Source organism: Carassius auratus, unplaced genomic scaffold (genome assembly GCF_003368295.1).
Source record: "Carassius auratus strain Wakin unplaced genomic scaffold, ASM336829v1 scaf_tig00014207, whole genome shotgun sequence".
Taxonomy (NCBI): domain Eukaryota; kingdom Metazoa; phylum Chordata; class Actinopteri; order Cypriniformes; family Cyprinidae; genus Carassius; species Carassius auratus.
Genome location: NW_020524479.1, coordinates 130,884 through 147,733, shown reverse-complemented (window position 1 = coordinate 147,733; position 16,850 = coordinate 130,884). Strand labels below are relative to the sequence as shown.

Sequence of the window (16,850 nt, the reverse complement as noted above, 5' to 3'; positions counted from 1 at the left end):
TTGCAACTCCAACGGAGGCAATAACACTTTGAATACCTTTCAATAACAGTGAGCCATTTCCACACTTTAAAGAACTAGCTGAACAATTGTCAGGGCTCTAGATAAGATATCAGAAAAATAGAAAGAAGGAAGAGAGAAAAAATAAAATAACAGTGCAAACCTCGATCTGTTTGAGGTGGGACATAACACTTTCCAATTTTTCTTCTAATTAGAATGGCGGTTTTACAGTTTGTACGTGTGTTTAACATTAAGTGTGTAACTCAAGTGTAGAAGAAACAGATAGTGCTGTGCTATGTAAGCACCAGTACATAACCACCTCTCTGAATATCTTGTTTCTCCACATCAGCAGTGATTGCATCAGTTTAAGCTTCTTTCTGTCTCACTTCAGTCAAGCCAGGTCTGAAGAGGCGTTCGGCATATTCCTCCACTTTTTTGCCATCTATGAATGAGATCTTTGTGCCGTTGTGCGTTATCAGGAGTCTAGCAGGATAGAGGAGGCCATACCTGACCTCCGGGTCTGCCCCTTAACAGCTCCCTCATGCGGTTGAATAGTGCCCTCTTTTTAGCTACGTCAGGCGGGTAGTTCGGATCCTTTTACCACCATGGAAGATTTGTTTTTCCGCTGCAGCCTTTCGTAGGATGTCCTCAAGCGTGTGAAAGTAGTGTAGCCTCAGTACAAAGGGTCTAGGTGGTTCATGAGGTTCAGGCCATCTTCGGAAGGTCCAGTGTGATCTGTCAATGAGAGGCGAGGCTTCTCATCCAGGGATAGTTCATGGTATTATTTAATTTAACATGAATAATTTTAGCTATCTGACAAAATATTACAGTGTCTTGTAATGAAAATAGCAGACCATTTTGTTGTTGGTTAAAATAAAAACTAGGCATCCAACAGGCGATGTTTGTCTGGGATTTTGCAGTACTTGAGGGATTTTTGAAGGTATAATGGGGACATGTACGCGGACAACTCGGGTACAAGACAACAAAAAATCGAGACTGTCCCCGAAATACATCTGGTCTAGAATAGAGCTGAATGGTTGCTAAAACTACATAACACTATAATACACTATTATTTTATTATTTTATGAATAGCATTTTATTTATTTATTTTCCATCATCACTAATTGTATATTTCTTAAAGGTATTCATTCTTACATAAGGCATTGCTTATAGTTAGTGGGCTTGTGTGAGGGTGCTATGTAATAGAGAAACCTGAAGTAGGCTGTAGTAGATCAACAGGGTAGATAATAGTGAACGCAGCTCACACACTCTTAAAGCTGGGCTGCATGTGTAATGCTGTCCCTGGTTGGTGAGATTACAAGTGACCAAAGATTAAGCAAATTAAGTCTGAAGCAGTTGCCCAAAATAACTTCTAGTCTCCATCTTGGGCTGCTCCGTGCAGTATATGACAGTGCTTAGGTGCGTTAATATAAACCCTGCTCAAAATGAGGAACACAGTGAGTATTTTTCAAACTTTATGACTGTACATGGAGTTTGTTATCTAAAGTCGTTTTTGAGTTTTGTAATTGGTTTGCATAAATTGTCTGTAGTTGTCATCAAACAAATCTTCTTTGTATGAAGCTATACTTAGATCACGAAGGGACATTCGTTTTTAGAAAATAAATGAATATAATTATTCTCTTGTGTATGAAAAAAATTAAATGTATTTATTGCTACCTTATGATGGAAGGTAATTCTGTAAATTATATATATATATATATATATATATATATATATATATATATATATATATATATATATATATGTATATATTTATATATATATATATATATATATATATATATATATATATATATGTATATATTTATATATATATATATATATATATATATATATATATATATATATATATGTATATATTTATATATATATATATATATATATATATATATATATATATATATATATATATATATATATATATTTAAATGTAAATTTATGCAGTTAGCAGACGCTTTTATCCAAAGCGACTTGCATTGCATTCAGGCTATCAATTTTTACCTCTCGTGTGTTCCCGGGGAATCGAACCCCCAACCTTGCTTGCTACCGCAATGCTCTACCAGTTGAGCCACAGGATATATATATATATATATAAATAAAACATTTATTTATGGTAACCTTATGATGGAATATAATGCAGTTCATAATAGCCCTTCTGACTGTCAAAAAGATAAAATAAATGTGTTAATTAGGTTTTATCCTTATAATGACTATTGAAACTAATTAAAGAAAGATTGTTATATAATCTATTAAAACACTTTGAGACATTCTTTACAATTTAAAGCGTGTTGTCTGAAAAAAAAATATTTGTTAATATTAATATAGTGGTGTTAAACTAAATTAAATAGCTGAATGACAATTTGATTGGAGCAGTTGTTAAATCCAGGTCTGTCAAACAGTAAACAACATCTGCTATCAACAGTGATGTGCAGTCTGTAACCTACTGCCTCTCATATATTTGGACTAGTGGTCAATCAGTATGTGTTTGTTATAATCATTTATAAAATTGAAGAGGCATTTTCCTCCATCATAGAGAAAATTATGTTTATTATTAATAAATAATAAACTAAATTAAATTATTCAAATTCTGATGTTAAAGCTGGTGTTTTCAGATATATTGATTATATTAAAAATTGGAATGGGTGCACTTGAGTGTGTTTTTGGTTGAAAGCATGATTTTGAAGTCTCTGCGATGTGCAGATTGATATGGTTTGTTAATATTTTCTGTTGGCCATAAGCAGTAACATTATATCTATTTATTAAATTGAGTTGTTTGAGTTATTTCCTTCACCCTCATCATGTCTGCCTTTCATGTACGATGCAGGTAAATTGCTATCATGAGTGAAGCTCCAGTAGTGCGGAAGGCTATTCCACAGGCTCAGTCTACCATTAGTGGTCACACTCAGATGACATCACGGCCACTACACATCACTGAACCAACTGCCTCCAAACGTGTGTGCTTTTATAAAAGTGGTGATTCTCAGTTCAGCGGTCTTCCTGTGATTATCAACAGCCGCACCTTTAAAACTTTTGAGGCTCTCCTGGATAGCCTATCTAAGCGTGTGCCACTGCCATTTGGAGTGCGCACTATTACAACTCCTCGTGGTCATACGACCGTTCAGTCTCTTGATCAGTTACATCATGGTCACTCCTACATTTGCTCTGATCGTCGAACTGTCAAACCCATTGACTTGGAACAAGCACGCCGGAAACTGCCTCCCTGGTATCACGCACGTCCTGTTAGTGCCCGGTGCTTGGCTTGGTATACACATAGCTCTGCTCAACATGGAACCTGCAGTGCAAGACTGAATGAGCATGCCATCTTGTTGCACACACCAAAGCGGCTAGTACTGTTTCGTAATGGAGAGCCAGAAGTAAAGCACACCCTGATACTGCAGAGAAGAAAAGCATACTCATTTGAAGCACTGTTAGATCACATGTCAGAGGTTATGCACTTCCCGGTGCTCAGGTTACATTCACCTGATGGAAGAAGGGTAAGAATTTTGTCCCCAAATCACATTCATTTTCAGGTACAATATTTGATTTTTTTTTTGTTTTTTTTTTTTTTTTTCTGCTTAAGCCTCTTAATGACACACACAAACACACACACCTTTTCTCCATGTACTTTAGTCAATTCAAGTCAGCTTTATTTATACAGAGCATTGATTGTTTTAAAAGAGTTTTACAATGGTAAATAGGAAAATAATTTTTCAGTGATACAAACATAATTCAATTCTGCTTTAAAACAGCTCAAAAATAAGGACAATAGTAAACAATAGTAAAGAGTAAAAAAAAAATTTCAGTTAAAGTAAGTTAATTGCTAACTGTGCAAAGTTAATCAATTATGAATTTCATTTCATTCAACTGTATACAGTACATATTCACTTTACCACAATTTACAGGTTAATGTACAACAGGATGAAACACCAAACTACAAAGACACATTACTTGTTTTGACATGTCAACTTCACATCAAGCAAGAAACAACAGAACCAAAAGGAAATGTTCCATTACCATATTTTCAAAGTATTTTTTAAAGATCAGAGTTGTGACCGTGTCAGTTGTGTCTATCGTGTAAGCAAGCTAACCCAGTTTTAAGTATAAATAGCATTTACAGATTGAGGAAGACTTGCTGCCCAGTGGCCCTAAGCCTCTTTACTATTTCATCCTATTATACTGCATTGCAGTCTGGGATAGGGCATAGAGATGGGAATTAGAGAGATGTCATTTAGACCACCAAAAACATGTTATTAATAATGTTACCATTAACTGTTGTCTTAAGCATAATAAACCAAGTTTAGCGCAATTATCAAGTTGAATTAAAAATCAAGTTTACTATCCAAACTGTACAAATTTGGCAATGAGCACGGCAAAGTAGATGTGATGCTATTATCTCCACATAGTCTCTATATTTATCTCAATATTTCTATATATGTATTTTTCAGAACACATTGGGTTATCATTTAGGGGTTGAATGACTTCTGATTTTTTTAAGTTGACTTTTATGTGATGAAAGTCGAGTCAAAGTCGATTAGTTGCTGGTGACGTCATTAATGAACAAATAAGTCTGGAGCTGTGAAAAACCCCTTGTGCACAGCTATGCCATATGGCAAAGCGCTGTGTACATGGCTATTGCTCCTATAACAGCTCATTTTTATCAGTTCTTTTGCCCTTGGGTCATTTTATTTCTCACAGATTTCTGTTCGTTCTAAATCAGATACAGATATAGTAGCACAGTAAAGATTACATTTATATGAATGCATTTGTTAGAGGGATTATGTGTGTGAATTATTTCTACATGGCTCTCTCTATTAGTAGTGACGCTGTGGGATTTAGTTATTAACAAATATATGCCTGAACTTTTCAGTTTTTAATCTATTTTATTGAGAAAACACAGAACAGCGTTGACAGTACATTTCTGTGCTGAATGATTCTGACTGTTAGTGATCGGCATTAGATTAGAACAGCAATTAACTTACCTGTACCATAAGTTGTTTAGAATGTGCATTCTCTCATTCAATTTCGAGCATCCAGTAATATAACCACACATGTTGTGTGGACCTTTCGGAGTATACATTTATTTGTCATTTTAAATGTTTGGAAACAGTGCGTAAATGTGGAAGTCCTTCAAACATTTATTATTCTGTTGCGCCCTCTAGGACTGGCAACTAGTCAACGTCAAGCTTAAAGTGTCATGGTAGTGCATTGAAGTCGACTAGTCGATTAGTCTGTGCAACCTTTATTATAATTACAACACTCATTGTGTGTCTTAGGTATCATTTACTGAAGGCACTCAACCTTAAGTTGAAAAATTTTATATTTTTTGATTAATTGTGTCTATTGTAATACAAATGCTCTTGAAAGCCTACTATGAAAACCTACTCGTTCTAGACATTTAGTCTGACTTTCAACAAATTATAAGAGAATCTTCAGACCATGTCAGCAAAAATGCATAGATTTCATGTTGATATGCAAAACCTTTTAAATTAATAAATAATATTAATGAATTATGAATAAACCCTATCCTTTAAGGGTTAGTTCACCCAAAAATCTAAATTATGTCATTAATAACTCACCCTCATGTCGTTCCAAACCCGTGAGACCTCTGTTCATCTTCGGAACACAGTTTAAGATATTTTAGATTTAGTCAGAGAGCTCTCAGTCCCTCCACTGAAACTGTGTGTATGGTATACTGTCCATGTCCAGAAAGGTAAGAAAAACATCATCAAAGTAGTCCATGTGACATCAGAGGGTCAATTAGAATTTTTGAAGCATCAAAAATACATTTTGGTCCAAAAATAGCAAAAAATAACGACTTTATTCATCATTGTCTTCTCTTCCGTGTCTCTTGTGAGAGAGTTCAAAACAAAGCAGTTTGTGATATCAGGTTCGCGAACGAATCATTCCATGTAACCGGATCAGTTCACCAAATTGAACTGAATCGTTTTAAACGGTTTGCGTCTCCAATACGCATTAATCCACAAATGACTTAAGCTGTTAACTTTTTTAATGTGGCTGACACTCTCTCTGAGTTAAAACAAACCAATATCGCGGAGTAATTCATTTACTCAAACAGTACACTGACTGAACTGCTGTGAAGAGAGAACTGAAGATGAACACTGAGCCAGATAATGAACGAAAGATTGACTTTTGATTTTTAGGTGAACTAACCCGTTAACATCGATATCAACCGATTTACTTGGCATGGTGTCAAAAAGATTCTGAGGCTATATCTCTTGGGGGAAAAAATATGGAAAGATAAATGGCAGTTTTATTGCATATTTTGGGTATATCTTTTCATTAATTTTCCCTATTGTAGTAAATCTGGTCTTGATAGATCCACTGAGTCAGACTGAGAACAACTGAACTCTTAAGACCATTGGCCTTTTTTTCACCAAATCTGATTGAGACCATCTTCATGAAGACATTATGGATTTTGAGTTGATATACAAGTAATTAATGTTTAATAAAATTGACTGCATGATGCAAAAATGATTAATTGAAATTAAACTTTTTGTGTGTCATTGTCATCCAACAATGAATGCACCCTATCAATTTTGTCACAGCGACACTTACTGCTCAAGAGATATGGAAATGTGCCATTTTTACTTATAGCTTGTACAGATTGACCAAACAGTATCTTCTGACTTTAGTTTTGCATGTGGCATAGTAGTTTTCTTGTGTGATTTTTAGTAAGTATTCTACTTTACGAACACATTGACATATCATTCCAAAACTTTTTTTTTTTGTCTTTGGCACCCTGTCCTGAAGCAACCTATGAAGTTGTGGGCCAGCAGCAAAATACAATATATAACAAATTTTACAAATATTCGTACAGCTTTTGTCAATTTTGCATGATGGCCACGATTCTCTTTTTTCTTTTACTTGGGTCCAATTAACAAATGGTTTTCAGTAGTCAGCCATTTTGATTTAGGTCAAAAACACTTAGAACAGATACTGGCAAAAATCTAATAAAAGATTTTTGATACCTCAAACAGTTTTTATATAGGCTCACTGTCAAAGTTAAAGTCAGAGACCGTTAATTACTTAGACCTCAAATCTGACAGGATGATTCCATCATGCACCACAACTAATGCATGCAGACAAATATCTGTCCAAAAGCAGTCAGCGCTTTTACAAGGATATTTGTGTTTTGGATCATAACTCTTGAACCCTAAGGTTAGAAACAAAGTCAAAGTCCTGCTAAATGTGAATATTGTAATGTGTGTGAAAACAGGTGGAATGTGTTAATAGTTTTAAAATTTTAAGAAATATGCCTGTAAACTCCGTGGACAAAGCAGTACTGCAATTAAGAACACTTCCTTTAGGTATTACATGGAGCTAAAATGAAAATAAAATGTTACTGCAGAGGTACATTCATAAAATTATTTAATTGATATATTCATTTGTATAATTCCCTTTGCACTCTTTTAAAACCTCCCAGCTTTTTCACCCTGTTTTCACTCAAAACAAAACTACTCTGCATACTCTGCATGCTCTGCACACATGAAACTGTTACTGCAAACTTAGTTTTATGCTGGACAGTATTTATTATCATGAGTTGTTCAAATCGCGGTAATCTAATAGTCTACAGTTTTAATGATAATTAAAACATGAAATGGTAATACTTATGGTGCGTAATTTTACATACAGTTTATTAAATTTTTTTACATGGTAATATTTTTTTGTTTTTGTTTTTTGCATTGTCAACCTTACATACCTTATGCACTTGTCACACTCACAAAAATGTCTGTTACAGTAACTTACATGATAAAAGTTTGCAGATGCCACCTTGCACAACCTTATAGCAAATAAATACCAAAAAAACAATGTATACATATTCAAAATAGAAAACAGAAATATGTTAATAATGTAAGTGACCAATACAAATATATATATATATATATATATATATATATATATATATATATATATATATATATATATATATATATATATATATATATATATATTAATAAGTCTGAGTTCAGAAGATGGAATAAGGGAGAAGACAACAAAAGGAGCAAAATAAATAAATAAAAATTGCAAGTTTGCAATCAACTGTTTATTTAATATATACAGTTGTGGCCAAAAACATTGCCCCCCTGGGTAAATATGATCAAAGGAGGCTTTGAAAATTGATCTGCATTGTTAATCCTTTTGATCTTTAATTTTAAAAATTCGCAAAAATGTATCCTTTCATTGGTTAAGAATTTAAAATAGGGGGAAATACCATTATGAAATAAATGTTTTTCTCTAATACACTTTGGCCACAATTAATGGCACCCTTTTATTCAATACCTTTTGAAACCATAGGGTTCAGGTCCGAGGACTGGAATGGCTATAGCAGAAGCTTGGTTTTGAGCTCAGTGACCCATTTCTGTGTTTTTTTTTTTTTTTTTTTTTTTTTTTTTTTGAGGTTTGTGCTTGGGTTTTGTACAGTTGGAAGATCCAAACATGGCCCATTATAAGATTTTTAACAGTCAGTCACTTACTGATTTTTTATCTGTTGATATTTGATAGAATCCATGATGCCATGTATCAGAACAATATGCCCAGGACCTCCAGCAGAAATATAGGCCCACAACATCAAAAATACAGCAGTGTATTTCATTGTACACATGGGGTACTTTTTATCTCTGTGTTCACCAAACCCATATTGAGTGTTTGCTGCTAAAAAGCTCATTTTAATTTCATTTTACCATAGAAGCCAGTCCCATTTGAAGTTCCAGTCATGTCTAATAACTGAATATGCTTTAGTTTGTTTTCGGATGAGCTAGGAAAATTTTTCTTGTAACTCTCCCAACAACATGTGGTGATGTAGGTTCTGTTTTTTTTTAAGGTTTTCTGAGCCCGAGATTCAACTATTTTCTGCAATTCTCCAGCTGTGATCCTTGGAGAGCCTTTAGCCACTCAAACTCTCCTTCTCACCATACATTAGGACGATATAGACACACATCCTCTTCCAGGCAGATTTGTACCATTTCTGTTTTTTTTAGCTCTTTTCTTAAAGCCACTTCACTAATTTGTGAAGCTCAATTATCTTTTGCTGCACATCAGAAATATATTCTTTGGTTTTTCTCATTGTGATGGATGATCAAGGGAATTTGGGCTTTGTTTTCCCTCCTCTTTATATTTCTGTGAAACAGGTAGCCATGGCTGGATAATTTCCTGTTTATAATCACACTGGGGTGCTCAAAATTGTGGATATGAATGGGAATATATTGGTGTTGGTGGGGGGGGGGGGGGTTGTATTTCATATTATATATATATATATATATATATATATATATATATATATATATATATATATATATATATATATATATATATATATATATATATAAAATCAATTTACAATTAAATGGCACAGCTGACCACAATGGATAGATGCATTGGAAACAAAGACCGACTACTAACTAGCTGGGATTATTTTCAGGAGCTGCATAATATCATTGTGCCTGCTGCACCCATGTTACTGCAGGAAAGTTCCTTAATTATTACATTGGAATGAGAGTATAGTTCCTAGCCATATCAGCCTAGAAAATAGCAACTTTTAATTTTCTGTCTGTTTTACAATATATAACTACAGAAGAGTAAAGTTTTAAATAGGAAAAATATTGAAACTCTTTGATCATTTTTGAGCTAACGGTCTAATCAGATTCAATGATCTATGCTAAGCTACGCTAAAAGTGCTACAAGAGATCAGCTAAATTGATTAGAAAATGGTAAAACTTCACTTTTACTACTCAAGGGGAGTTAGAAAAGGAGCCTGTTTTCAAAAATATTATAGTGTTCCTTTAAAGAAATACTCTGCTGGAATTTGGAAACAAAGTGGCCTAGCAAGAGAAGCTAAAAGGAAGCATAACAATGAACTTTAACAGGCATTTTAGACATAGCATTAACAGAAATGCATTATCATAGAAAACTCATTAATTGAAATGAATTGCAATATAATCTAGGATGACTACTGACAATACTAATAATTAATTCCTGCTTTGTTGAATAGATAGTTTGTTTATACACTATAAAGATGTTTTCACGTGATCATAGGTGGATGGGCTTCCTGCACTGATATTATGCTCTGGGGTATTGGTGGCTGCTGGCCGGGAACCTTTCAAAAAAAGAAACTATGATATTCAGAAGTCATCTCCACCAACGTGGCTGCCAGTTAAAAGACTGAAACGGCGACATCCAATAGCCAGTAAGTTTATTCATTTCACTTTTATTCTAATACTGAGCTCAACTACTATAAAAATGAGGACAAAGTAATATAAATTCAATAATTGTTTGCAAATGTAAGACATTTGTTAAAAATTTGTGATAGATTCCAATTTAAAAATGCTTTATAGATACACTGGACCCACTTTATATTAAGTGGCCTTAACTACTATGTACTTACATTTTAATTAATAATTTAGTACAATGTACTTATTGTGTACATACATGTTTTTACATTGTACTTATATTTAAAAAAAAAACTACTTGTAATTACATCTGTATTTAATTTATGTAATTACATTTATAATTACACTGTTGACCCATACTTTACACCTTAACCCACCCTTAAACTTACCCATACCTCCAACCGTCTCCCTAACCTTACCCCTATCCCACCTCAATAGCAGCAAAGGTGTTTTACAATACAATATGAACACAATAAGTACATTGTACTTATTTCTTATGTAAGTACATAGTAGTTAAGGCCACCTAATATAAAGTGGGACCGATACACTAATGTACATGTCAGGATAATCTATTACTGAGACTAGCTTTAAGCAAGTGCTGAGACTTTCATATCTACTGTAATGCCCACAGTGGCCTACATCCTTCAGTACTAATTATATCATACATGCTCTCTCTAATCTGCTTTTGTATGCTCTTTATTTTTCTCACTTGGAATGCTTTGCTGCTGTCCTGACTTGACCAAACACCTCCTGGTCTTAAAAACATCTACATCTATCACCACACTCTGAAATCCTATTTTATCCCCATACCTGTATCACCAACATTCTAAAGGAAAAAATAAGTCCAGCAGCACCAAATCCTGTCCCTTCTCCCCATCCTCTGAACACTACTTTGTGAATCAAATTCAAAACACTATGTCAGGAAGTACGTATGATTTTCAAAGCAATCCAAACTGCTCTGTGGAAGTAGAGCCTGGACAGCATCTTGAGTCAGTTGCTGAAACAGAAGTCATTACCAGTCAGGATGTTGAGAAAGTGGATGACATACATATGCCTTCTGATGATGACATTGAGAAAGCTTTCAGAGTCAATCAAGATGGAAGTATGACAGTAGAAATGAAAGTACGCCTTACTATTAAAGAAGAGGAAACAATTCATTGGACGACCACAGTCAGTCGTTCCAGTGTGTACAATCAATTTAAAGCAGCCACTATTTCCTGTCCTGATCTGGATGCTAATTTACCTGATAATTTACCCCCTCAAAGTGATACTCCTACTATAGAGGTCAGCGAGATTGACCCTAATGACAGCAACCATTTCTGCCCTAAGGATGGCTGTAAGATAAATGAAGATACTGAGATAAGTGGAGCTGCTGCAAGCATTCAGTTAGAGCGACTACCCTCACCGCTTTCCCACTTTCCAGGGTTGCACAAGGTACAACACAAACAAGAATCCATTGAGAGCATCAAGACAGTAAGTGATACAGAATTTCATAAGAACCATTCATACTCTGACACTGAAGAACTGGACAGTGGAGATGTCAAGCAGGAATACTGTATGGTACAGCAGTGTAACAAACCTGTACCCAAGCCTCGATGTACCTTGGCCTCTGAAATTCACACAACGACACGGCTACAATTGAGCAACTACAGATGTTCAGAGAATCTTCAGTTTCAGGACAATCAGAAAAAGATGTATGAGACGCCTTTACATATTTATGAAAAGCAGACTTGTCAAGACAACTTCTCAGACAAAACGCAACATCATTTGCAATTCTTTGGCAGTTCACACCATGAATATGATGTCAAGATGGCAGTGACACCAGTTACCGCATCCTCGAAAGCCTTAGTATCTAAACGAGTTCTTACGATTGGTACAACCACAAAGAGGAAGACAGTTAGAGTAGTAGTAAAGAAGAATCACTTGCTTAAGTGTGCTATTCCAAAAAGAAAACCAAGGACTAATAAAGCTGACATTCTGAAAGAAATAAAGAAAAAAAGACTTGGTATATCAAGCCAGAAAGGAGATGTTAAACTAAACAAGAATTCCACAACAAAAGCAGCTCAAAAACTACTAAAAAGGAGAAATAATAATGGAAATGGAAATGTGCCTCTAAAACCGAAAACAGAGCAGTTAGAGTATGTTCAACTGAAAACAGATGACCTAAGCTCTATTTTGGTTGAAAAAGATCAAAACAACATCCAAGTACAAGCTGGTAGTTACACTTTGCCGAAGTCAAAAATGCAAAAAGCAACACTCATCAAAGGCACGCTGAGTCAGCACACATCAGAATATGTTGAACTCTGGTTACAGAGAAGTACAAAGGTAAAACCACCACTGGTTTACCAGCCCTCTTTAGAAACTATACCCAAAAATAACACAATGGTTAAAGCATCTCTGTTCAATTATCAATCTTGTAAATCAATACAAGCATTAACCAATGAAGCTTTTGAAGAGAAAGAGATTTGTGTATATTCACCAAAGACAAAAAAGCCTGAACAGATAAATAGTGATCACTTAACAAAAACAATGGAAAATCAACAGACATCTGAGCCAATAAGTAAGACTGACTCATATAACACAGAAAATACTTTGAGTATCCATACAAAGCCTTCAATAGAACTGATAGATTTGCAAGCACAAAAATTCTACAATGTAAAAATGGCTGTTAGGCCAGATATGAAGCCAGTACTTGATCAGCTTTGTTATTACATTGAGTCACTTCGTGAGATCACACAACACAAATGGTTATGCTCAAAAATGTCTATATGTGTGCCAGATTTTTCTTCATATGTGGAATCTACATTTGGCACTTCCTCTAGGGTGCTTCTTGCCTTTCTTTGTGTTATGACTTTAAAGGATGGCTTAAGCCATTTAAATGCATGTAGACAGGCTGATGCCAGTCTAAGCTGTTCCGAGGCTATGCACATGATGCAATCTCTAAACGAATTAGCAGCAATAGAAGATGCAGAACAACTTAGGATAAGTCTATCCCACCTTCACAACTCAGCATCTAATCAGCTGTTACAGAGCTGGAAGGACTTCCAAGTACTGATCAATAAAGCAAGGTGTAGCAGTGCCACACCAGAGACCACTTTGAGTGAGTCCAATCAAAGTTCAAGTTCAGAGGAGGAAGAACATGCTATCCAAATGCTGACTGAACAGTTAGGTGTTCCAGAGAGAGTCAGAGAGGAGCTGGCAGCCCTTAACCATTCAGATGAGAGCATCATGATATGCAATCAGATAGAAGACACTGACAAAGTTAGTGAATCAATCCAATCAATGAAAATGAATGGATTTTCAGAGCTCCACTCTAAAGAGAAAACTGATAGTTTATCAGATTTTGTGCTGGAAGATTGTGTGAACATGTATGTTAATTCGGTTATTGATAGAGCTATAACTGCACACCTTAAAGATAGTGACTCACTGGAAAGGCCTGAAAAGGATATTGTGAATGAAGATAGATACCAACAGGATTTGAGAAATGACAACTTTTACAACACAGAGAAAAAAATTAAAGGGGATGTCATACCTGATTCTGATATCTGCAAAGATATGTTACTTGGTGAATTTAGCTTTGAGACTGAAATGTACAGAGAGTTGGAGAACGTAGGACACAAGAGACAAGAAGAAGAAGCGTTTACGAAACATCAGGAAAAAGTAGAAGAGATGAGTAGAGTAGAAAGGCAAAATGAAATTACTGAGGGAAGAGGTATATGCAAAGAAAATAGTCCTAAATGGGAGAATTCTGAATCTCTTAAGACAGTATTAAAAAACGAAGTGCTAAGAAAAGTGGTAAATGAGGTAGAAAAAGACAGAGACTCAGTTGAAGAGGAAGGGTCGAAATTATCAGAACCACCAATTATCAGAAATGAAAAGGTCAACAAACTTGAGGAGAATGTAAAACATAGTGATGAGACATTTCCTAAAGATAAGTATTTCAGTAAAGAAGATAATCTTACTGTGAAAAGTCCTGAGCCAAGTGATGGAGCAGAACAGATATGTTCAAAGGAGACAATATCAGGACATTGGCGAAATGAGTTTCAGGCCATTCAAAATCAAGATCAGTTATACAATAAAACAAAAATAACAGAGAAGGGTTTTGTATTATCTGAGGTGCAAGATAGCCATCATACTCATATTGAATCAAATATAGAAGTGGATGAAATTCAACATTCAATAACACACCAAGACTTCTGTATGGAAAGTATGACTTATTCTGAGGAGGAACATGTTATCCTAGAAGCACCAGAATGCTACTCCATCTATCAGGAGAACTGTGTGGAGATTCCTGAAGAAATCACTGAGTATAAAGAAAATGAGAATGATTTTAAGAAGGCAAGCGCAACTGATATAGCAAAGCCTATCAGTAGTCTACAAGACCAGGAAAAATCTGAGAGTAAGAGAAAATTTAATACAGAACAGACAACTGGCAAAAGGCTCTTGAATCACATCAGTGTAACTAATCAAGAGGCATCAAATATTGTCAAAACCACAGAAAGTGGATCAATGGATTCAGTCTCATCATCATTAGCATTCAGTTATGATTCCAAAAACAGTGATTTGGCAAAGGATTCAGAGGAACACATTCAGACCAACAGAGTGAAATCCATCAGAGACATGTTTCTTGCCAAGAGCAATACAGACATGCGGCATGGACAGGCACAGCTAAACAGTCCAAGTTCTGAACTGTCAAATGACCAACTTGAATCTTCTCACAGAAAAGAATACCAATTATTAACATCGTCAGAGTTGTCAAGAGAAGAGAAAAACACATGCAGGTTGTCCATTGCAAAGGGTTATGTAAAAAGAACTATTGAGCAGCTTTATGGAAAAGGCTCTAAAGGATGTAGTTCTGATGAAAAGAGATATCCTTCAACCGACAAAATCGAGAAGAGAGAAGGTCTTAGAGGTACAAATGCCTCAAGTCTGCCCTCCCTCCAAGAAGTTCACACAGATGTCATTACAGATTTGTCATATTTTAATGCCACAAGCTCAGTAGATAGTTTAAATGAGCCAATGAACTGTGTCACTCTGAATGCCAGGGTGGGACCCAAGGATGCAGTCTTAATTGATAAGGGTCGCTGGTTACTTAGGGAAAATCAAATGAGTCTGAAATCTTGTTCGGACAATGAAGACACATCCAAGAAAATAGAAGACAAGGATGTGTTGGCCGAGTCAGATTCTGGAAAAGAGAATATTCCATATTCCTTATTTGGCCATTCTTCTATGATGCCTGACAAGGATCCTTCTTTCACAGAACAAGAAGAAGAGTGCCCAGGGAGGACAATCACCTATTTTCACCTTCCAGATGCCAGTGATTCTGAGATACAGCGAAATGACCAAAAAACTGACACTCCAAAAAGGAAAACAGAAAACAAAGTGACTCCTTTAACAGAGCCTCCAAAATGTTGGACTGAGAAACACAGCATTGTAACTGTCTTCACACCAATGGACATAAAAAAATCAGCTAATAAGGTGCATCCTGTGATAGACACTACATCTCCTGTTATTACTCAGCCAGCCAAAGGACAAAGTGTAGAAGTTGCAAGACACTCTGCAGAACCTGATGCACTGGAGATTCTATACATGTTTTGTGGACAGCATTGCCCCATTCTTTAAACTTGCTTACCATTTTTATATATATTCTGAAAAGTAATGCTAAATCATGTATTTCAATAATCATTTGTCTGCAATTAATTATTTTTGAAAGACTCAATATGTATTTTTAAATATGAACAACTTGGCACACCATTTTAAAAACACTGTGCAATGCCATTTAAATGTATTGTATGTACATTACAGTATTCCTGCTGTGCAGTGAGCAGCAGTGACATGTGGCACAATTACGTCTTTATAGGACATGTATACATAGAAAAACTATTTAAAAGAAACAATAGAATGTAAGGCAACAGCTATATAGCAGTGTGGTACCTGTGGTAGTAGTGTTGTTAGGTCACTATGCACTGTAGAAGAAACACTGTAGTGACGAGTAGTTCAACCCCCCAAAAAATCTGTAATTACTCTCTATCATGACATTCATTACCTGTAAGACCTTCATTCATCTTCAGAACACAAATTGTTTCTTTGTGCAAAAAAAAGAAAATAAAAATGTTTTCTTTGTGATGTCACATGGATCATTTTAACGATATTCTTGCTACATTTCTTAGCCTTCATCGTGTAAGGATCCTTGCTGTGTATGGGAGGGTCAGAGAGATCTCGGAATGCATCAAAAATATTTGTGTTCTAAAAATGAACGATTGTTGTACAGGTTTGGAATGACATGAGGGTGAGTAATTAATGACATAATTTATATTTTTTGGGTGAACTATCCCTTTAATTAAATGAGTCAGACAAAAATATCACGTTTTATAACCTGATTACTGCAAGTCCCACCTAGGGACAGCATTTTCATTTTTGGGTGAACTATCCATTTAATTAATGTGCATAGTTTAGAGTGTGACAGAGTCTTAATTATGATGGCTAAATGTAAACAAATAGCTTATGGTACATATGAAGTAGAACAGTTATACATAAAAACAGTAAAAATCTAGCACACTCAAGATAATTTATTTGACCTAGCAACAAAGAAAAGAAAAGAAAAGAAAAGAAAGAAAGGGTAACATACCAAAAAACAAACAAACA

General features: G+C 35.1%; 1 protein-coding gene across 1 annotated transcript; it reads left to right on the top strand.

Moving 5' to 3' along the window:
- Positions 1-1,367: 1,367 nt before the first annotated feature.
- Positions 1,368-13,569, top strand: LOC113074292 (oxygen-regulated protein 1). The gene is made up of 7 exons (XM_026247068.1): positions 1,368-1,454; positions 2,843-3,512; positions 10,072-10,226; positions 11,150-11,307; positions 11,488-11,678; positions 13,236-13,466; positions 13,561-13,569. Exons 2-7 carry the CDS (start codon positions 2,856-2,858, stop codon positions 13,567-13,569), a joined length of 1,401 nt encoding a protein of 466 aa, XP_026102853.1. The 5' UTR covers positions 1,368-1,454; positions 2,843-2,855.
- Positions 13,570-16,850: the final 3,281 nt, after the last annotated feature.

Coding starts and splice junctions, on each gene's coding strand:
- LOC113074292 (XM_026247068.1), top strand. CDS start 2,856: ATGAGTGAAGCTCCAGTAGTGCGGAAGGCTATTCCACAGGCTCAGTCT. Junction 11,308..11,487: donor CAGAGTCAATCAAGATGGAA/GTATGACAGTAG, acceptor CTCCTACTATAG/AGGTCAGCGAGATTGACCCT. Junction 11,679..13,235: donor CCATTGAGAGCATCAAGACA/GTAAGTGATACA, acceptor CAGCTGTTACAG/AGCTGGAAGGACTTCCAAGT.